Below are 24,954 nucleotides of genomic sequence, written 5' to 3'. Positions count from 1 at the left end.
CACTTCTGTATTTGCCAGGCACTGGCATAGCCTCACACGAGACAGCTATATCAGGGTCCTTTCAGCAAAATTTTGCTGGCATATGCAATAGTGCCTGGGTTTGGTGACTGATTATGGGATGAATCCTTGGGTGGGGTAGTCTCTGGATGGTCCATCCTTTCGTCTTAGCTCCAAACTTTGTCTCTGCAACTCCTTCCATGGATATTTTATTCCCTATTCTAAGGAGAAATGAAGTACCCACACTTTGGTCTTCCTTCTTCTTGATTTTCTTGTGTTTTGTAAATTGTATCTTGGATATTCTAAGTTTCTGGGCTAATATCCACTTATCAGTGAGTGCATATCAAGTGACTTCTTTTGTGATTGGGTTACCTCACTAAATTTTTTTTTAATGGGTGGTTCTGCATGGGAATGCAGAGTAGAAGAGAAGGAAGCCTCGCTGTCTCCTTGTCACTGAGCACAAATACAAGAAGAGTCTCACTAGTAGGAAAAACCATACTGTCAAAATTCTACTATTCTTTACTATTCTTAATTAATATTGTAAATACTTAGCATTGAAAAACATACACAGCGTGATTTTTCTGAAAAATGAAAGAGGAAGATGAAGCAAGTGTAACTGTGAGGAGGAACAGAAAGTAAAATAAGAAATAAAAAGAGAAAAGAATGATCAGGACACTCCTGGCAACTGTGGGACCAGTCTCATACTTTTATAGGGATAAAGCTATGATGGGCCATCTAATGGGGTTTTGTATTCGGGAACTGTATGCAGGAAAATGTCTGCTCTGTGAGCAGGCAAAGATGCTGTGGTTAAAATGCTGTGGTTACCTTAGTACCCAGTGTCTGGTAAAAAGTGACTACATTTGCATCTCCATAGGCAGTGACTTTTGCCTCTCAGCTTTTTGTGCCAACTCTGGAATGTAAGTCTATAAAAATGTTACAAGAAACATTTTTTAAAGATGCTCACTGTCTATGTTAGGGAGTTCCACACATACCTACATGAATTTTAAATTGGTGTTTATGTGTTCTTGAGATAACACATGGAAAAACAGAATTAAAAATAAAAACGGCCTTTATCATCTTTGAGAGTACTTAGGGGCTCCTCCTGAGCACAAACATCTGGCCTGTTCTCTTGTCATCCACTCTGGAGATGTTCAGTGAATCAGATGCCAAGTGTGACATGGGGTAGTCCAATTTATTTGATGGTCTCAGTGAACCTAAGAAGGAATCACCCTTGGGTTGATAATGACAACTTGCTATTCCCCTTTGATGAAATTTATGCTAAGTAGATCTGCTGACTCTTCGCCATTCTCTGTCATCTCATGGATGCCTTACTTCAGTTCAACTGCTCTGTGGACTCTAAAAATTTGTGAGACTTATCTTGGATCTTCATTTCCTATGGCAACTTCACAAAGGATATGTCAAGAGAAACAGTGGACTGCAGAGAGAATTAAACATTCACATGCAGAGTCTTAGCGATTAGCTTTGATCAGTTTTCCCTTTTACTTCCCCCTCCCCTTCTCTCTTCTCTCCATTCTTATGTTAGTATCTTTTAAACCAAGAAGAAGTACTATACATTTTGGAGCATCATTTGGGTAGATGCCCAGGAATGGTGTAGCTGGCTCTTCAGGTAATACTCTGTTCAATTTTCTGAGGAAGAGCCAGACTGATTTCCAAGGTGGATGTAGCAGCTTGCAATGTCACCAAGAATGGAGGAGTGTTCCTCTTTCTCCACATCCTCGCCAGCATCTGATGTCACCTGAGTTTTTGATCTTAGTCATTCTGACTGCTGTGAGGTGGAATGTCAGGGTTGTTTTGATTTGCATTTCCCTGATAACTAAGGATGTTGAATATTTCTTTAGGTGCTTCTTGGCCATTCAAGTTTCCTCAGTTGAGAATTCTTTGTTTAACCCCATTTTTAATAGGGTTATTTCATTGTCTGGAGCCTAATTTCTTTGTATATATTGGATATTAGCCCTCTATGAGATATAGGATTGGTAAAGATCTTTTCCCAATCTCTTGGTTGCGATTTTGTTCTATTCACAGTGTCCTTTGCCTTACAGAAGCTTTGCAATTTTATTAGGTCCCATTTGTCAATTCTTGATCTTAGAGCATAAGCCAATGGTGTTCTGTTTAAGAACTTTTCTCCGTGCCTATGTATTTGAGGCTCTCCCCCACTTTCTCTTCTATTAGTTTCAGTGTATCTGGTTTTATGTGTAGGTTCTTGCCCCACTAGGGCTTGAGCTTTGTACAAGGAGATAAGAATAGATCAATTTGAATTCTTCTACATGCTGACTGCCACTTGAACCAGCACCATTTGTTGAAAATGCTGTTTTTTTTCCCCCACCAGAACACATGCTTCACTATGTTTATAGCAGCCTTGTTTATAATAGACAGAAGCTGGAAAGAACACAGATGTCCCTCAACAGAGGAATGGATACAGAAAATGTGGTACATATACACAATGGAGTACTATTAAGCTATTAAAAACAACAAATTCATGAAATTCATAGGCAAATGGATGGAACTAGAAATTGTCCTAACTGGGATAACTCAATCACAAAAGAACAGACATGGTATGCATTCACTGATAAGTGTATATTAGACCAAAAGCTCAGAATACCCAAGATACAATTCACAGATCACATGAAGCTCAAGAAGAAGGAAGACCAAAGTATGTGTGGTTTGGTCCTTCTTAGAAGGGGGAACAAAATATTCACTGGAGCAAATATGGAGACAAAGTATGGATCAGATATTGAAGGAAAGGCCATCCAGAGACTGCTCCACCTGGGGTTCCGACCCATATATTGTCATCAAACACAGACACTATTGTGGATGTCAAGAAGTGCATGCTGACAGGAGCTGTCTCCAGAGAGGCTCTGCCAGAGCCTGACATAATCAGAGGCAGATGCTTGTAGCCAACCATTCAACTGGTCACTGGATCCTCAATGGAGGAGTTAGAGAAAGGACTGAAGGAGATGAAGGGGTTTTCAACCCCATAGGAAAACAATTTCAACCAACAAGAGTTCCCAGGGTATAAACCACCAACCAAGGAGTACACATGGAGGGACTCATGGCTCTAGCAGCAAATGTAGCATAGGATGGCCTTGTCAGGAATCAATGGGAGAAGAGGCCCTTGGACCTGTGAAGGCTTGATGCTCCAGTGTAGGGGAATGAGAGAGCAGGGACGTGGGAGTGGGCAGTGCACTCTCATAGAAGCAGGAGGAAGGAGAATGGGACAGGTGGGTTTTGGGGCTGGATGGAATTGGGAAAGGGGAAAACATTTGAAATCTAAATAAATAAAATACCTAATAAAATTCACTAAGAAAAAAAAGTACTATAGATTACAAAAAAACTTTCAATTTTCATTTTCTAGCCCTAAACCAACTCTTTTTACTTGCATTTAGTGTAATTTGATAATAAAAATCCAGTCCAAATAATGAAATACTTAAAAATATTTTTGATTTACTTCAGAGAATTTTTTAAGCCATTAATTGGAAAATTGATGTTGACAACATAGTTGTCACATTATAGGACAATTGCTCCACAAGAATAATTCTTTCCAAATAATTGGGCTTTCTCTCCAGGGATACAACATAAGAATAGAAATATATCTATGAAACAAAAATTTAGGATCTGTGTGGCACTGTGTATATGTGAGGATATATATATATATATATATATATATATATATATATATATATTAACTGTCAGCAACTAGGGAAAGAATGTCATTAGTTCGACACTCACTCATCACTTAGCATTTCCGGGAATATCATTTGAGAGAATAATCTTCCTGGTTTAGATTTTATGAACCCCCTATGAGTTACAGATGCATATGTCTCTTCTCTGCCTGTCTCTCATATGACAGGCCCAGTGGCACATAAGAGGAGAAGCACAGGGTTTTGGTGTGAGGGATTCATGCCTTATGGAGAAATGGTTCGTTATTAATGGCGGAAGTCTCAGAGTAGTTAATGCAAAGTGGCAGCCTTTCCAACTTGAGCACAGTCCCCTTGGGAAGCAGTGCTGACAGATGTGTTGAAGGCAGAACTACAAGTAGAACAGGTAGTCAGCAGGGGATCATTAGTTCACTTCAAGATCTGGGGCTCCTGGGTGATTAAGAGGTAACAGCTCACATAAGCCAAGCATAAATTACACATGCTAGGACCAACACCCAAAACGCTTCTTCATTTATTTTCCCCTACACAAAGCATCAAGTCTCAAAGGCAAACACATTCTATGAATCTGTCAACAGACTCTCAAAACTATTTCTCCTATAGACAAAAGGAACTGTTGTTCTACACTTCATTTGCCTTGGGATAATCCATTTATATTGTAATTTGCAGTGTCTATTGGAAATGGAATGAAAACATGGTAGGGTACATGAAAGAGAGTGACCACATCTCTGTTCAAAGACACTTGTGCACAGCAAAGATGGTGGGATCTTTTAAAGCTAGGATTAGGGAAGATTAATTTTAGTTTTACCTAGTTCACTTCTTTAACAGGACTTCGTTGTCATGTGATCATTTCAGTAGAGCTGCATGAAAGCGTATATACTTTAAGATTAATGGATCTACTCTGAGGTCCAAATTGGGGAGGTCACACGTGGTTCTTAACAGTGGAGTGCCTTTAGTGAGGCAGGCTTCTTCAGCAAAGCCTTTCTTAGTAGGAAAACTGAAAGAACAACCTACTATAGCATGCTGAGCTCTGGCCCTTTGCATTTAATTGACACTTGATTCTTTACTGTTCATGTGCTCTCTGGAATGATAGTAGAAGTCAAAGAAACTCATATTAATTGCATTTTCAGCTCTTCAAGACTACTGCTGGGCACATAATCTTTTGCTGGAACGTAAGGAAGGTTGTCCAGCCGAGAGCAAATACAGAATGCTATCTCCTATAAACTCTACATATTTGCCATGTTACCTGCTTGCAGCCCTTGGACCAAGTGACTGTCCTTTCCTCACTTTTTATTTTGCAGGTTTATTTATAGTGACAAAATTCACATTTCCTCAGTTAAGTATAAAAAAGACAAAGCTTTGTCAACTGGAACTTAAATTTCCTAACCTGTAAATGAACCAGGGCCCTTAGCATCATGTACTTACCCAGAAGCAATTTTCTTAACTGGGCTGCTTTGCCATCAGGGAACAGGGCTACATATACATGTGTGCCTGTGTGTGTGTGTGTGTGTGTGTGTGTGTGTGTGTGTNAGAGAGAGAGAGAGAGAGAGAGAGAGAGAGAGAGAGAGAGAGAGAGAGAGACTGTGTGTAAACACTTGCATGTGTATGTATGTGCATGTCTCTGTATGTGTGCACATATGGGGGTGTGTGTATGTGTGTGTGTGTGTGTGTGTGTGTGTGTGTGTGTGCATGTGTGTATCATTCAACACAGAAAGCCAAGCTGTATAAGAATTGCTGAGTGCTGATTTAATGTATCTCACTGAACACTCACCCCTGGAGAGATTCCAAACGGCTCCAGGCAGAAGCAAAGCGGATTACTGACAATCCAGGCATTTTTAGTGATACCCGTCTCTCACGGAAAGATAGGAGGACAGCTACTTTAAATTGGCTATACTGAGTGAGTTTTAAAAGAGCTATGTGGCTTGTAGGAGACCAGTATGCCCAGTCACCATGGCAAAGGCTAGTACTAAGGTGTCTGGCTAATTTATTTTATTTTATTTTATTTTGCTTTATTGGGAGAATAAATATTAAGAGGTCATGGCAAACTTCATCCTACAGACTAGAGATTCTCCTGAATTCAGTCATATTCTTTTAAGAAGACGTTAGGAATAAAAATGTTTTTGGCATACAAAAACAACACAGAAGCAATTGTGGCATACTGAAACCCTGGGAACTACTCTGTATTTCATTCCTTTTTTGCCCCTGTGCCCTCTAATAGCTGTGGGATTCCCTTTCATTTAGCAGGTCATAGGAGTGTCTTTTTACTTTTTAGCGTGCATGCATGAGTATGTGTGTGTTCACACATGTGGTTTTGTGTTTGTGTGCACTGCACATGTGTATGTGTTCACGTGGATTCCCAAAGTTGACATAAAGTGTCCTCCTCTATGTCTCTCCTCTGTACTTACTGAGATGGGCATCTCTTAATTACACTCCGAGCTTGTCAGTTCAGCCAGACTATCTACCCAGCTTTGGAGTCCTGAGTACTGTATTTACAGGCAAGCGCCACTTGTGCATGGTGTTTTGCACGGTCTCTGTAGACAAAAAGTCCAGTACTCAGATTTGCCCAGTAAATGCCTTCTGAACTCAGCCATTTCCCAGGCCCTATGTTTGGATTTCAACTTATATATTTGTTTGTTTGTTTGTTTTAAATCTGAAATATGGTTGGAGTTTTATCTATTTATTTTGGGTGGGAAGAGGAACTTGCTTTGGGTTATTTGTACTCTGAAATTTCCCTCATTCTACACAATATATACACATTCTAAAGTATTGGTTCATGAACTGCTAGGGAATTTAAATTTTACTTAATATTTCCGGGATTTTCCCATCTCTAAGATGGATTCTGTGTGTTTGTAAAGTATTTAACATATTGCCTGGCATGTCTGCAATGTGTTCCTAACATTCACATGTGACATCATTGCTTCTTTTGCTGTCTTTGACAAGTTCGGGTGCCAGAATTAATCTAGTTTCATATGATAAGCCTCTGACTTGTGTGTTTCATCTTGTCTTTGCTCTGACATGAATTATTTGGCAAAGGAATTACTGTAAAAATTGAAAGATCTTTCTCATAAAATATATTTCCTAAGACACTTGAAAGAAGTTAATCCTTGACAACGTTCAGTTCCTTCCGTGAGAATTGATCTGGTTCCCAATTTGCGGTTTGGTCTTACTAGATTATTCATGTATACACGTGTTCAAATGGCCATAGAATAATTTTGTGTAGATTTCTCTTTAGACTTTGCCTTTTATATAAAATTGTTTGTTCGTTTTCATCTTGACAGTGTGAGTTTGTATTTTATTTGGAGTGAGCTGCCTTGAATATATTTTCCTATGTCTCTCAAAGCTTCACTTGAACATGTCATGTACTACTTTAATTTTGATAATTTTTTTCTTTTATGTTCTTTTAGTCCATGTCTTTTGGGTGGTGTTTTTTTCTCTTCTGGTAGCTCTATTAGACAAATACTTGTTACAGATTTTGATTTCTTCAGAGCTTGTTTTGGAGGTTGGGAAGCACAGCTTCCAACTTGTAAACTCTTGATCTTCCTCTATTCAGGAAAGATCATCTTCTACCAAGCAGCTTCAAGAACAAAAGGAAGCAAATGATGTTCCAAGGGATGAAGTAGCACCTATCTAGCTAGTCAGGTTACCTTCAGCCAAATCAACACTGACAATGACTGGCATGAAAGATGTCACTGGGGTAGTAGATGTCATAGCCACTTCACTTCCTCATCCTTTTATCAGCTCTTAACCATAAATTTTAGGAGATGGAGTCACATGAGAATAAATTTTTTTATACATCCTGCAAGTATAGATATATTTATTCTCACTTGTGCCATGCTTGAAACATTGTTTTCTTTGACACCTTGGATAATGAAACTATGAGTTAAAATGTACACAGATTGATTTGTTGCATTTCTTGTGATGTTCTTGCATAAAAGTCTTCTATAACTAGTTGTTTATTTAATTACATTATGGAAAAACTATCCTTATCCAATACTGTTTTAATTTTATTCTCTTTTCATTTTAATATAGGAACAATTATAGTAAGAATTGCATAGGTAATAGGAAAGGAACATGTTAAACAGACCTGTGACTGTGGCTCAGTTTTTGCCTAGAATCAGCAGTATCCTAGCTTTCGTTGGCAGTATCACACAACTACAAAAATTTTTAGTTCACATGCATTACATTAAAAAGAATAGCCTTATCACAATATTAAAATTGTTCACATCTTTACTTTCTTTACTTGATCAACAAAATTAAATAACAAGTATGCTCTAGAAATTTCTCATTGTATATCTCAGTTAGTAGTTTTATCTTTGAAACCTTATGTGCTAAATAATGCAAATAAAATTTCTTCATGGTGATTAGGATTTGGGATGAAATTACCTTTTCGTAATTAAGTGATTTTATAATTGTGTAATGCACTCCTAATTGTATATTAGTAAGATTTATATTGGAAAATACAAATCTGTTTTTAGTGAAATAAGTATTGTATGCCTTTACCTTTTTGTTAGAAAACACGTATGCCCAGCTCTGAGCTTGCTGGGTTTAATGTATAAATTAAATATTTAGCTCTTTTGTAGTAAGGTATATAGTGTTACTTATTTTCTGTAGCTTTTCAAGCATGCCTTGTTGTGTTCATCTTTAATTTTCTCTGATTAGACTATACCTATTACTAGGTTTTAATGGTTCTGGCAATTGTACCCAAGGCCATATTCATGCTACGCAGGAACTCTAACACTAGACTATGTCACTAATTCATTACTAAAATGATTTTACTGTTTTCTAAAGTTGAAAAGTTGAAAACCATGTCAGTTTATATTTCCTCTACTTCTGGATCTTTATATTTTCTATTTATTAAAATAATATTAGTAATGTTTTACTTTCCCTGAAAGAGGAGAAAATTTCACTACTCTACTACTCAAAATGGGGATAAACTGCAATGGAATGTTAAATAGGTCAGGGCATTAAATGACAGGATACCACATATATGCTGAGTCTATGTCTTTATCAATTACTTTGATGACACATAAATTGGAACTTTATTCCCCCATTTCCATATTTATGAAGTTTCTGATCATTATGCTCTCATACTGAATTTTGTATTAAAAACTTATCTAGTAAGTCATGCTTATCACTAATTCAATTTTCTGTAATGTTCATTTGACTTTTTACTGACTCTGCATTGCAGACTTTAATTCTTTCTAAACTTTGCCAGCTCCCTTTAAGCCCCATTTTATATTATCAGCAACTCTTTATGTTAGCATCATTCTTTCATACATAGAATCCATGTTTTTTTTTCTTTCTTTTTTTCTTCCTTTGTACTAAGTTGGACATATTACATGGACAAGTCTTTCCCTCATCCTTCATCTTCTGGTAGCACCCTCTGAACACGTCGTTCTTGGTTGTGTTTTGTATCTTGAGTAAAAGTCTCATATTTCCTGTTATCACAGAATATCTCCTGATTTCACCATGAATTTTTTAAAATTTCACTGTTTATGAACACATGTTATCATTCTATCTAGGTTTTTAGTTCTCCAACTATCAAAGGACATGTCATTTTGCTTTCACAAAATGACTACACTGAGCTGTCAGACTTCTTATGTTAGATGTTAAGTTTGACATACGTTGACAGGCATTTCTGTTTTTGAATTACTATCATCTGGCCATTAGTGATTTGGTAACAGTCAGAGAAGCAATGATAGGATAGGACACAGTCTTGAATCCCATTCTAATATGCTATGGCAATGTCTTTAAAAATATGATTCGTTACTTTTAATTGTGTGTGTGTGTGTGTGTGTGTGCGCGCGCGCACACACATACACATAGTGGTGTTTGTGGAGGCCAGAAGAAGACATTGAACTCCTCAGAGTTGGTGTTACAAGTGGATGTGGGTTGCCTGATCTGGGAGCTAACAACCAAACTTGGGTTCTCTGTAAGAGCAGCACATGCACTTAATCACTGAGCCATCTTTACAGTCCCCCAAATCAACTCGTTTGGAACAATGTTCATACCCAAGCATTACATACTATTTTTCCTTTTATTCTTTTTTCTCCTACTTTCTTAAACTTAGGCTTTAAACTTCATAAATCTTACAGGAATCCTTGACACTCCAGTATTTTCCTATTTCACAACAAGTTCCTAGACTCTTGTCCTTTCACTCCCTCTCTCTTTCTCTAACACTCAAGAGCAAACATCTCAATATGATTATTTGTTTACCTTCATATATCACAAAGCATGAGGATCCAGTCGATGTTGCTTAGTTTTGTATATGCTATGTCTTCTACATGTCTGGTACTTCATGGGTTCTGGTACCTCAAAGTCTCGAACTTTAACTCAGCAAGGTATTCTAAACTCTTCACCCTTGAACTCCTAATTTATATGCTCCATCACAACCATTGGTACTGAAAAAGCTAAAACTTTACATTTGAAAGAAAGTTTTATCTATATCTTTCTCATATGTGGAACTTAAAGCTGTCATATCTGCCTATATTTTCAGTAAGTAGGAACCACAGAATAAAGAAATATGATACGTAAATGACCTACAATTTGTTTTTCAAATTATTTACCTTTTTAAAATTAACCACCCCTCAGTATAAAGTACTGCACACTCAACTGCAGGTATGTACAACTCCAGTGTGGTGGGATTTTCCTGGAGGGTGAGTTGGCTTGAAAGAATGAAACAGCATGTACGTTCCAAATTGCTTTTAGATATGTCTTTATCTACAACAGTTATTTAATTTTATGTGTATGACCAATTTGCCTGCATGTATGCATGCATGTACAATATGTGCAAGTCTGGTGCCCATGGAGGGCATAGAACATGAAGTTACGAATGGTAGCCAACCATCATGTGAGTGCTGGGAACTGAACGCAGATCCTCTGCAAGAACATCAAGTGCTCTGAAGGGTGAACCATCTCGCCAGCTCATTGTCATCTAGAATGCTACATTACTAACTGTAACAACCAATCCAGCTGTGCCTGCCATAGGGATTTATGAATTCCTGTGGAGTATTATTATGACACATCCCCTTTTCCAGGGATTCATTTTGACAGTGAAGATTGTGATAATGTGTTAACCTGCAACTAACTAATGTGAGAAAAATGTAGTATGTTATAATGTGAGAAGGGATAAGTTTTCTAGGCTCACTGTGAAATGGATAACTGTTATTTTGTGAATAGTACCTACTTAACATGGCATGATTATTCTCTGAATCAGGCTATGAATTAAAGACCTGGCATAGTTTATGATGCCAGAAGAATTGGTCCTTTATAAGAACTGCACTTTATTTGGATTTTTCTAATTATTCTATGTACCTATGAGTGCCAAAATCCCAAGCCAAAATGGTAAACTCAAATCAGCTAAGTTTGCAGCCAACTATATTGGTGTACCCATGGGCCCTAACTTATAAGACTGAAGTAGGAAGATTGCTAATTAAAGAACAGCCTTGGATCCATGTTGAGACCCTATTTGAAAACTGCTTGTACACATATTGTTTGTCTTTGATATATAGCAAGTTAATTAAATAATTTTTGAAAACAAGTATTCAGATGCTATATAGACTCACAAGGCTTTATCCTGCCTTTAACATTTGCTGTTAATCTATTATGTTATCTATCATGATATTTATGTGTAAAAATTTTATATTAAAACCTATTTTCTTTGTATATTAATCAAAATTTAATAATGAAGAAAATTGGTTAACTTCTTACTTGAGCCTAAGATTTAGAAGATCTAGATTTTTGACTCTGGAAAACATTACATCTTTGAGCACTTATCCAGAAACTATTTCTAAATTTTATAACCCAGTCAACAATTTCTCATTATTCCGTGTAATTCACTATAATAATATGTGATACAATGACTCGACAATATTAGTTTCCTGCTGAAAAAATGTGTCAAAAGAACTACTCATTTCTTTTGTTCTTTCTTTTTTCTAGCTGAGAGTCAGGAGGACTATTTCTACCAAGCATTAAAACAAGAGTGGTTCTCATGGATCCCGCTGTGAATGTCCACTGCTTATTTAGAGATGCTCAGTCAGGCTCCTGTTGTTGAAGGATCAACATTGATCATTTGTTCTGTTTTGGCTGGCTCATCCCTGGCAGCACTCTACTGGAAACGTAATATGTTTTCACATCACCAGATACTTCATGTCCACACTAGCACCTGTGATACAAACCAACTTGATGCTTTCTAGAGTAAGGAGCCCCTCATAAGAAACATTGGCATGTGGGAGGGATTCCTGAAATGACCTGTTCATCATTCAGCCTCACAGTAAAAAAAAATTCACTTTATAAATTGCCATTTCCTTTAGGTATTGCATTTGTTTGTCTGATTGATCAGTGAGCCTTAAGTTCTAAAAATTAAACTGCAAACAATCTCTTTGATATTTTTGCAGGTATGGAATGTGGGAATGAGTAAGCTTAAAACAAAAATAGAGGCATTCCTAATTTGAGCTTCAATCTATATAGAAAACATTTTAAAAGTGCCTATGCTTTAAGTATATAATAATTGTCAAGGAGAGAAAGTGGATAATTGAGGCAATCACTAATTAAATACAATCATTGTTTTCTTCCCAATAAAGGACATGGAATTATTTACATAAAACAAAGAAGGATCAAGAGAGGTAGAAAAGATGTTCATACATATATATATATATATATATATATATATATATATATATATATTCTATTTTTAAGGAAATGATCCTCTCCATTGTATTGTTTCAATAGCTATTCATTAACCTACATGACTCAATTTCTAACTTTATAACCTGGCACTTGCTGTAACCACTCAAGCATCTTAAATCCCTGTTATCAGAAGGAAAATGCAGAATGAAGGCACAAAGTATGAAACCTGTTACTCTTGGACATCTCTTAGAAACCAAGCCAGCAGGTTAACAAAATGAAACAAAACAAAAAAATGGAGGCTCAGGTATATAAGATCTGGGAGTAACTAATCCATGGACACAAAATAGTTTTCACAATGATAAGTTTGTTCTTTGTTTTTACCAGTATATGAACAGTTGTTGCTATCTAGACACTCAAAAGAATCATCATAAAACATGCAGGTTGTGTCAGAATGAGTTGGCAGAACAATTCAATGAGAAGGATCATGAGAGGAACATCGCTGAACATGTGGACCATCTTTAGAGATAACTGACAGGATGTTATTCAGTTCATTGTTTTTGCTTTTCCTTCTTTTTGTTTATTTGTTTGTTTGTTTTATTCTACAGGGATGATGTAAATTATTCTTCTAGACCTGTAAGGACTCTCTCCCTTCCGTTAACATTTGTTGACTCCTTTGAGTGATACAACCTCATACCTGAGAAGAATAGAGCCTACACATGGTGTAGATGGACAGATACTCCCAGTAGCTTATAATCTTGAACAGGAAAACACTCTACCACGTCGTTTTGGCATGTTATAATGTATATAACATGTTGTAATGTATATAACAACTAACTCCTGAGCAATGCAAGTCTTAGTTTCTTCTTGTTCTGTTCAACAATGAAGTGAAGATGGAGATTTAATGAATATGGAAGATCTTGCATTTGCAAACTGTTCAACCTTATGACACATTGATTAGTTCTCTAACAATTTATGGCCTCTTTAATTGGCAAAGTAATAGAACAAAGGTTGGGATTGGCTGGCCATATTTCAAATAAGGGAGCCCAGTTTCATATTGTTAACATAAACATACTAGACTTAAGGGGTATCAAGACTTAAGGGCTATCAAACAAGATTTCCTGAAAATTATTTACCATTAAAAATCTAAAAATACCTCATGTTAGTGATAATACTTATCTTTAGTTTGACTAGTATTTATCTATCACTAAATGTTTACCTCATTGAATTAAGATGAATATTTCTTTAAGAGGATATGTAAGGTTCTCTTTCTAAGAACTAGGAATGAGTATAGGATATATATTGCACATAGATTATACTGCTAGTATTGGTTCTACCTAGGCTTGACTGAGTTTCAAATCCTTATGCAATGGTATTGCAGCAGTATTGCAACATCATGCCTATGTCTGAGTACACATTACAAGAACCTATTCTTTGTCTATGATGAATGAACCTCTTTTGAATCATCCATTCCCAATGGCTCGGCCTTCGCTCACTGGCCAGCTGTGACTTATACTTTTTTCAGGAGTTAAGACATCTCTCAGAAAAATCACTATCCAGGTGACATGAAATAGAGACCAAACAGAGTTTACCTAGGTGGTGTCCAAGCAACAACAAACCATGATTTTTAAGGCCATAATTAAACCCTTGTAATTTAAATGTTCTTAGAAAACTAACAATATTTGAGGACATTTCCCTTTCTACACACACACACACACACACACACACACACACACACACACACACACACAAGTACTCATGCAAACTTATATATGCACCCAGAATGAGACAAAGTAGATTGTGGAGTCTCCTTACATTCTGTCCTACATACACAATTAACAGTGATTCCATTATGACCAGAAAAAGAACATAATTCAATACACTTTGTGTGGTTTATTACAGCTTTCATGACATTAACTAATTGTTATCATCATCATCATTTAAAAATCTTCTCACATTTTGCTCACTTTAGACGTCATAAAAATAAGTGGAAGACAATATTCTTTAGTCTATTTAAAAACAGTTCAAAACAGGACCCCTAATGAAGGAGCTATAGAACGTACCCAAGGAGCTAAAGGGGTCTGCAATCCTATAGGAGGAACAACAATATGAACTAACCACTACCCCTGTCCCCCGAGCTGTGTCTCTAGTTGCATATGTAGCAGAGGATGGTTTAGTCAGCCATCAGTGGGAGGAGAGGTCCTTGGCCTTGCGAGGATCATATGCCCCAGTACAGGGGAGTGCCAGGGCCAAAAATCAGGAGTGGGTGGGTTAGGGAGCAGAGCAGGGGGAAGGCATAGGGGGGTTTAGGGATAGCATTTGAAATGTAATTGATAAAATATCTAATAAAAAAGGGTAAAAAAAAGTTCACCATTATTAAAAATATTTTAAATTACTTAAAATATCCTGGAAGCTGGGAATATAGCTCATTGGCAGAGCAGTTTGCCCTGCATGTTCAAAGAGTTAGGTACAATTGCCAGTAACACACACACACACACACACACACACACACACACACACACACGATCATGGCTTCTCTTATGTTTATATAATACCTGTTTTTTTTTTAAATAAGAAAATGAAATAGAATGCAGATACCATTAATAGAATATGCAAACATAACAATGTACACTTTCATTAACAAGCATGGAAACTATGGCAGAGTTTACCTCAACTGTCATTTTGAGTCTTAGAGAACAACTATCAAATCTAAGAGAAATGGCTAAATCAGCATTTTAATAAAGCTACAACAGAGCACAGCCACTTTGTGTTAATAATAGATGTGAACCCTAGATGAATCACTCGGGAGACTTAGCTTTAAAGTCTATGCCTGCCTTTGAGTTGTTACATGAGGGTTAAGTCAAAAGCCATATATATTTTAAGAAGTCATTTGTTGACTTTATGCTTAAGCACATAAAAATGACCAAATAAAGTTAATAAAACAGTATGTTTCTAAAGTTTTAGTGGTGTGAATTAATACCATATTTTCTTTATCTCCCTACACTATTAACATTTGAGTTTATAGGACAAAGGTGAATTCCATTCTGCTGGATTAATACTGTATGAAGAATTGAGAGTCACATTTTGAGCCAAGTTATGGGAGAACATCAGAGCCTGCGAGAAAGGACAGGAAATACGTTTTAAAAAAAAAGTAGAAGGATTACTTTCTGAGAAATGTGGTCAGTTGTTCAAATCATGGCAAGCAAATGCAAGATTCCATCAGGCATAAGTTAAATATGTGTTATGATTCAACATACAAGGATCAATAAGTAGATACCATAGATATCAATAACAGTGGAATGAAAAGCCATGGAATTATTGTTCAAGTTTTAGAATGAAGCCAAATTGGGACCTAAGGCAAGGAGAGGGTTTAGAAGCTGAGACAGCTTGTTCATCAAGTATAATGACCTGAATTCAGAACCTCAGCATCTGTATAAAGATCTGGGCATAACAATGAATGTGCCTGTAGCCCTAGCACTGTTGGTGGCAAAGAGAGGATGGTCACAGTGGCTAGCCTTCCACTAGCCAGCTTCACTCAGTGAGAGACTGTATCATAAGAGAATAAGGCAAGGAGTAATGGAAGTAGGATATCCAATATCCTGACATAGCCTCCACACATGAATGTGTATACAATACCCCCCTCCCCGATACAGCTATACACACTAGTAAAATGAGATCTAGTACACCATTCCATCATTTGGTAAGACATGAAGACAAGAAGCAACCTGAATGTCTATAGTAAATGAAATGGATTGATATTCGAAGCATATCAACATGTATTTGGTAATGTAAAGCTATAAAGAATTGCCAAATAACAGGCACACTCATGCGGATGGCATTGGGAATAAGGTATAAAGTAGAGTCAGGTAGCATGACTACAGTGTAGGTGTCCCTGTGATTACTCTGGCTTCAGAGGATATTAAATTTTAGCACAGTAAGATTACTTACTCCTGCATCAGAAACACATCAGCCTAGCTTGGACTGAGCCCATAACTGGACACATCTAATCCTGAGAATAGCATGTTGGTGCTGAAAGCTGAGTAGCTATGACAGGATAGAAACAGAAGCTGAACTGAGGAAATGTGGCTCACAGAAAGCACATAATCAGCTTAAGTCCGCAGCAGGGTAATAAGAGAGAGGAAGAACTACACCACGACTGTCCCACTTTTCCATCTTTGCTTTGTCCTTTAGTGATCACAGAATAGTCCATCTGAAGTAGCCACAGTGGGGATTCTTCTAGAGCTCTGAGGATAATCCATGTGGATATGCCCAGATCAAGGAGAAATTACAGTGTCCTGGGGAGGCTTGCAACAGAAAGGTTTTCCTGGGTCAGGTGTCAATTTTTATAATGTATAGACATTGGTTTTATAGTCTGGCTATGTATTAGATCATGTATAGAAGTTTGTCCATGGTTGTCAGAAAGGATCTGTGTCTCCAAGAAATTTGGACTTAAATGGCTTAGGATAGAGCCCAAAGATTCCTAGCATGGAGATGACAAAACACATTTCCACTTTGATATTTATAAAAAGGTGATGTGTCCTGGTCTATAGTAACATTGACATTGACCATTGTGTGTCTTCACATAATCACTTTGCTTTCTCCTCCTTATTGATAAACTGCATGTGCTTGTGCCTATTATGAGCATCAAGAGAATATAGAATGTAAACTAAGGCAGTATAAACACCATGAAGAATTCCACAGATGGTCTGCTGTATGTATATGTGTCTGATGTATTGGGAATGGAATCTAACTTTACTGGGAGTGTGCTCTGTGCACAAAGATCTAACAAACAAAAGACTAGCTAATGTCTCTAAAATGAAAACAGCTTTAGTAGTAGAACCAGATGATTTTATTCCTTTTTTTAAACTCTTGGAAGCCAGACTGACTGGTAGCAATTTAGCAATAGATGCCGGATCACAAAACATTATTCCTGAAGATGAATAACTAGGTTGTGATAATGGTAGACATTAATTTTTCTTATCTGTAAACAAAAGAATACATGAAAGCAAAGATAAAAATCTAAGGTCATATAATTCCACACTTTATTTTAAAGTCTTAAAAAATTATATGTGACATGTTCATGTCCTTGTATGAGTATGTCCCATGGGTGTAAATTCAGAGGGGGACCACAGGTTGACTTCAAGTGTCTTCTTTCATCACTCATCACCTTATTTGTTCAGACATGGTCTCTCACTGAACTTGGAAGTCTCCACTTTGACTAGACTGAATAGCCAGTGAGCCTGCAGGATCCATCATCCTCTACACACACATACACACACCAGTGTTGAAGTTATAGAACACTCCACTGCACCCCATTTTATGTAGGTATAGAGACTGAAGTTCAGGGTCTCAGACTTACATAGGAATCATGCTACCCACTGACTCACCTTTCCAGCCCTAAATATATTTTTATATAAGGAATGTTCAGCAATTCGGCTTGAGTGATGTGGAATCAAAGGGTTCCACCCCAGCAGGGTTGGCCCTACACTGGTTTTGTAGAACACGATCAAAGGGACTGGATCTCCAATCTAGTGCTGCATCAGAGTTAACCTCAGCTCTGTACAATGATATACTGGGGGGACTCAACGACAGATCTATGGAATCAGATTATCCTTGAGAAATGGTTGGCCACTTACTGCCATAATAGATTACCTAGATAACTTAAAAGCTACCTGTCTAGTCTTGGCCAGAGTGGTAAGGTGTGTGTGTATGTGTGTGTGTGCATGTATGTGTGAACCAGAGAAGCAGCTCTGGGTTTCTCAAACTTCAGTGTGCATGTGAACAGTGGGAGATCTCATTAAAAGTAAGATTTGGTTCAACTGGCCCTGAGTGGGGTCTGAGCGTTTGCCCTTATTATAAATTCCCAGGTGAGATCTCTGCTGATTTTGAGTAGCGAGGACCTTGGTGGCATAGAAAAAGACCCAAATCTCCCTTCAAAAGTAGTTGATAGATTTCAAGGATGAATAACCTGGGGACTTAATTACATTAGAAGGAATCATCACAAAACACCTCATTTTAATCCTATTTAATGAGAGCTTGGCTAAAGGTCATGAATTTCTGGTGCCAAATGATACACTGGGTGGCAGAATTAAAGAGAACCTTCCTGAAGTCACTGATGTCTGTTTCTAATACAAAAGAGCACCCAAGGACAGCCAGAATACATCAAACTCATTTATTTTTCAGGGACTACATCCCATTTAATGTTAAAAAATCTATGTAGTGACATGCATATGTGTGTGTGTGTGTATGCATATATATATGAAAATGATGCTACCACAGTGACAGAACAGTGGAAATATATGTTTCTCAAGATGATTATTTGCTGTTTATTTTTGTGTTACGGAATGAAGGTCTGAAAATGAATGCTTTTCAAAGGCGGTGTCCCTTACAGCACATTTCATGGCTTTAGTGAGTACCCCCCCCCCACTGATACAGTAAGAGCCTGACTCATTTCCTTCCCCCTGCATACTATGTTACAACTGAAACTAGGATATATGGTAAGTCAAAAATGCCCAGTAGGTCTGGTAGCTTTTGGTTATTCTGCCAGCTTTTAGGTGGCATTCAGGTTGTAAAAAAGCACGAGAAAATTGTAACTACAGCCTGCATTTGGAGGTTTCTGAATGGAAGAGAGATTTGATCAGATAATCATTAACTCTACTGGACAAAACAGATAGATGTCTGACATGCTCCCTCACAACCTTCAAGATGTTCTTTGTTGTTTTCTTGAAATTTTTCAGGCTGCGCCTGTCTTGTTCACAGCATTACTGTGTGCATGGCTTCTAATAGAGCCCATAATGAGAATATTTATTTCCTTGTCTTTCACCCTCAAGACTGTCAAGAATGTCAGAACAGCTCAAGGAAGGAGATTTCAGAGATGCTGACTGCTGTCAATGGAGACAGACATATTTCAGTAGTCTGTGGCAATTTTTAATAACTTTCTCTGTGGGAAGAGGGAAGGAGTTAGGCACCTCATCTTCAGGCAATGCAGCCCCCTCACTCCATCATGTTGCGTCCTTTTCAGTGCTACCATTACACCAGGGAAGGGAAGTATACTGAAGATACACCTCTAAGAGGAATCATTGGAGTCGCTGTCAGGTTTCTGAAGCTTAATACTGTCAAGGTGCTCATAGAAAAATTAGCAAAACTCCCCATCTTTAGTTTAATCAGATTACGTATTTATGAGTGCTAGTTTGAACAAATGTCACCAGAATCAAAATACATGTTGATATTAATGGTTTCTTTAAAAAAAGGATAGGCCCCAACAATGTAAAAACACTTAATAAAGACATTCATTAGCATTTATTGAGTTATAATTATGGTATAATGTGACTAAAAGGGATCTGAGAGATTTGTTGTGAATTCTTCTCTTACAAGACAGGAAGAGCGAGGCCTGGAGATTTCAAAATATTTGCGCAATTTAAGATAGTGATTTGAATCAGAACCAGGAATAGCCCTTGCGTCTGTAAGCTTAGCACTTCTGATTTCATTTGTAAGAAAAAGAATTCCTAAGGAACAAGTCTCCTTTTCAAATACGCAAGCCCCAGAAAGAAGCCCTAACAATCCCGTATCTCAGACAGGTTTTGCTTGCTGCTTTCTGTCAAGCAGTGTGCTTGGTCTCCAACTGCAAGCTTTCAAGCCTTCTCACTAATTGTTTTCTCTGCTGGAAATGGTAAATGTGACAGATTAAAAAGGAAGTTACAGAGGTGAGACTTGTCTCAGTTGTTGAGTTTACCAAAGAAGCTCAAGGATTATCTACCTGTGAACTCCAGAACCCAGAAAAAAAGCTTTGTGATGGGGTATATCATCATTTTACTGCTAGGGAGCCAAAGACCGGTGGGTGCCTGTGGATCTTTGGTCAGTGAACCTAGCCTGCCTGAAATCTCCAGACCCAAGAGAAACCCTGTCTCAAAATAGATCACAATAAACAAACAAACAAAACATTTAGCAAACTAAGGTGGGTATCTCCTAAGGAATGCCCTAAGGTTGACCCACCACCTTGTGTACACATACATGCACACACACATACACATGCACACGTGCATATACTCGTTGTGAGTGCCTATTACACAAAAAGAAGTTACAATTTTGAATACAAGAAAGAAATAGTAGTTTCAAACAGCAATTTTCAAAGTTTGCTCTTTCAGCCACAAATGTCAAACAAAAATTTTATGGGATCGTGATAGTAGATAAACTAAGTCATATTTCCCAAGAATAGATATTATCAATCTTTTATATAGAAAATATTTCTTTGCTTTAATTTTACATGTATGAGTGTTTTGACTTCATATATATTCATGTATTACAGGAATTCCTGGTTCCTAAGAAAGCCAAAAGAGAGTTTAGATCATCTGAAACTGACTATGAGCCACTGTGTAGATGTTGGGAATTGAACGTGTGTTCTCTGGTGCTCCTACCTGCTCAGCCAGCTTTCCATCCACTGAGTTTATCAAGTTCATCATTGAAATGGAAACTCAGCAGTTAAGAGCCATGGCTGCTCTTGAAGGGGACCCAGGTTTGACACTCAGGACCTACATGACAGCTCACAAAAGTGTGTAACTTTAATTCTGGGAACCTGAAACCAAGTTTTGATCTCAAAAACTAGATATATGTGTGCACATATACATTCAGACAAAATAATCACACATAAAATATCCTTAGTGAAATTCTAGTATCACTACTTAACCCTAAATGTGTGATAACTTTTGCTTGGCATTTTTCAGTATTATTCTTTATGAACATAACCACAACATTTCTCAGGGAATGAGGTGACTGCTTAAAATACTGGATTTCTTAGTGTCCTATGCCCCTAGATGTGATTAACTATTTCCTTAGTTATGGTAACAGTTATAGACTATCACTACACCTGACTTAGGAGGAGCTGGCAGGAAACACTGGGGATTAGCAAGTTAGCTGCTCCTGGCCCTGGAGGTAGAGTAGCCTCACGTATCTGAGCCTTTTTATTTGTGGGATCTGATGCTAAGTCTAGGCAGTTGTACCGAATAGAAGTAAATCCCTGCATACACAGCTGGTATCCAGAGTGCTGGAAAGTTACTGTTGATATAGAAAATCAAAGCACACATATTTGGTTACAGAAGCTTAATGTGGACAGTCCATAGATCCCTTCGCAGACAGAGCATAGGAGAAAATGGCTAAGCACCATCTTTTTCTTTTAACCTGCACAGACAGAAGAGGTACTCAAAGTCTAGCTACATCACCTGACCAAACGAGAGGATTCTGACTCTGACAGACATGGACATCTTTTCCTTTGTGCCAGGCATATGGTGACATGGGACATTTGTACAGTCTTATATTTTCTGATTCTAATTATATGAGAATTCATAACAGCTTTTACATAGAAGGACTATGGAAATCACTATGAATGATACTGTCCCCTCAGTTGGTATCAAGAGGGAAAACATTCTTCAAGAAAGGTATCAGCCAGTGAAATGTGCACACGTAGACACATGTATCTGTACCTCCAGAATGGGGTGGCGGGCCACACAGAAGGACCATTCCCTGACCTCGACGGACTGACACAGTGCTTCTTGTTCTTGTCTTAAAGTTTTCAAGATCTGTTGGGAGAAATGAAGGAAAACACATTTAAGCTTTACAGCCCTAAGGTACCATGGGGCACTATGACAATTTCCAAGAAGGTAGTTGTGCTGAAAAATAAAAATTTGGATTGCACTTAAACCAGGGAAATTCTGATTAACTGATACTGAAACTTTTATCAATATTTTCCTTTACTCCCATTCCCTTGCTAAATTGTCCAATAAAGCAGGCACTTTCCTTTTGTGTCTATTTTGACTCAGAATAACTAAAATTAAGTGTGTAATTTAGTTCCTCAGATAACACTAGTCGATTTTTGAGTACTCAATAACCACAGACCACATTGGGTAATGCACATAAAAACACTTATATCATTCTTGAAAACTCCACTAGACATTACCAACTTAGGCAAAGAAACTGAAATTTGTATGACCTCCTGTAGCTAAGTGTCATTGTTATTATACAATCTCTTGTTTCTGTTCATTTCATTTCACAGATCTATTTTATGCAATGATATTTTCTTTATAGATATTAAACTCCTCTCTCTCTCTCTCTCTCTATCTATATATATATGTATGTATATACATACATAAACATATGTGTGTATGTGTTTGTGTGTATGTGTGTGTATCTGAGCACGCCTTACTACGATTCTTAGTTACAGTCCTGAGATATAGTCCAAGCTGGCCTTGAACTCACAATCTGAAATACACTATCCTTATGCCCTTATGCTGCACTCTTCCAGGGGCTGGGATTATTAGATTCTATTCTTCTATGTACACATTATATGTTTATGTATGTGTATGTGTACATGTATGTGTACATGTATATATAAGTACAGTATACACAGATGTATTTGGAATTAAAACAGATCATTTTGAATTCTTATCTGTTTTTAAATATTGAAAAGTGGGTAATCATCATTTTGAGGAGAAACTTCTACTTATAAAAGAAAGGGAAGACATTTATAGCCCAAAGAACCTAGTAGAGCCCAAAGTACCTAGAAGAAACAAATAACTAGTTGCAAATAAATAGGATGATATAAAATACATGTAATAAAGTGGAAGCTGGTTTTTGACAGAGAATTCTCACCTCCTATGTCACCAATATGAATTCTCTTAATAATGAGCATGGAAGGATTCATTATTTCATTTTCCCTCCTGTCCTAATTATGCAATCTAAAACTCAATTATGGACTTAAGTCTTTTCTGACTCAAGTATGTCATACAAGGTTACAAGTCATGTAGTTGTACCTACTGGGATAGAAGAAAATTGACTTCTCCCTTGGCCATTTGAATGGCTGCTTTACCATGAAAAGATTACCTCATGAGAGATAACAGCAATTATATAACAATCATATGAGCTCAGGATCATGCCTGTTTATCCCTACTGTGAAACCTACTAAGGCTGATAATACTTGTGAGTGATAGGGTCACATGAGCCCGAACAACCTTTCCCTAGTTCCAAACTGACAATGCTTTATACCCAGTTTAGTTTCAGGGAAAGTTCAGGATACATTAAAAGCTACACATTGGGACATGGGACATTTGTACAATCTTATATTTTCTTGTCTTCACGCAGTTTTATTTTAAAACTGGATAAAGCTTAAGCCTATACAGGGTTTTTATTGTTGTTATTTTTAGACAAGTTTCACTTGGTACCTCCAGAGCACAAATACTGTGAGAGTGATGATTCTGCCTTATGCTGGCTCAAAATCTCTGTCAATTCCTTCAATGCAGGACCTAATCACATCAATCCACAGACTATTATAGTGATGGGGGAAGATGGGTTAAATGAAGGAGACACACTGTCTGCACATGAAGAAACCAAACAATGCTAGAATCCAAATTTACATTTATGTTGTAGTGTATAGCTTTTCATTCAAAAATGTCTTAGTAGCTTTTCTATTGCTGTAATAGGTCATTGTGATAAATTCATTTCTTGAAGAAAGTGTTTAATTTGGGACTCATTATTCTAGAGAGTTAGAGTCTATTTCCACCATGGGAAGGAATATGGCAGGAAGCAGGCAGGGAGGCAGGGCGCTTCAGTAGTAACTGAGAGTCTTCATTGTTATACTGGTTGATTTTGTGTGTCAACTTGACAAGCTGGAGTTATCATAGAGAAAGGATCCTCCCTAGTGGAAATGCCTCCATGAGATCCAGCTGTGGGGCATTTTCACTATTAGTGATGAAGGGTAGGAGGGCCCATTGTGGGTGGTGCCATCCATGGGCTGGTAGTCCTGGGTTCTATAAGAAAGCCAGCTGAGCAAGTCAAGGCATACAAAGCAGTAAGTAGCATCCTTCCATGGCATCTGCATCTGCATCTGCTCCTGCTTCTTGACTTGCTTGAGTTCCAATCCTGATTTCCTGTGGTGATGACTGCAATGTGGAAGTGTGAGCTGAATAAATCTTTTCCTCCCCAACTTGCTTCTTGGTTATGGTGTTTGTGTAGGAATAGAAACCCTGACTAAGACAATTGTGATCCACAAGCAGGAGGGAGAGGGAAAGAACCCGAATTTTTGAAACCTCTAAGCCTATCCCCACTGGCACACCTCCTCCAAAAGGACCACACCTTGTGATCTTTCCCAAATAGTTATACTAATTGGGGACAAAACATTCAAGTATATAATCCTATGGACTATATACCCAAAAACTACAAATAGATTCTATGTTATGGTTGGGGAAAATGCTATTTTTTTCTTTATTTAAGGAAATAATATGAAAGGAAATAAAGTAGTGATTTTTATATAAAGATTTTCATGGAATTTTAAAACATTTCAATTATTTTAAAACTTTATTCTTATAAGAGATACTGGATCCCAATAAATGAATTCCTACAGTTTGGTTCTTAGCATGTGTCATCTACATTTTTGTGTAGTTAACCCATCCAATTTTCAGAGTGGCATAAAAATAAAGAATACTCAATCCATTTAGACATAAGCAAACATTATTATTTTTTCTTTTTTTTAAAATATTTTTATTACATATTTTCCTCAATTACATTTCCAATGTTATCCCAAAAGTCCCCCATAGCGCCCCCCACTTCCCTACCCACCCATTCCCATTCTTTTGGCCCTGGCATTCCCCTATATTGGGGCATATAAAGTTTG

General features: G+C 37.4%; 1 protein-coding gene across 12 annotated transcripts in view; it reads right to left on the bottom strand.

Annotated features, from left to right (window-relative positions):
- Cntn4 (contactin 4) overlaps positions 1-24,954 on the bottom strand; it is a 990,533-nt gene that overhangs the window by 244,013 nt on the left and 721,566 nt on the right. For all 12 annotated transcript variants that reach the window (XM_029478673.1, XM_029478674.1, XM_029478666.1 and 9 more), the window contains one exon: positions 21,773-21,868. In XM_029478673.1, the coding sequence (XP_029334533.1) occupies positions 21,773-21,868 (96 nt within the window). The remainder of the gene's footprint in view (positions 1-21,772; positions 21,869-24,954) is intronic.

This window comes from Mus caroli, chromosome 6 (assembly GCF_900094665.2).
Source record: "Mus caroli chromosome 6, CAROLI_EIJ_v1.1, whole genome shotgun sequence".
Lineage (NCBI taxonomy): Eukaryota > Metazoa > Chordata > Mammalia > Rodentia > Muridae > Mus > Mus caroli.
This window is presented reverse-complemented; position numbering and strand designations above follow the sequence as displayed.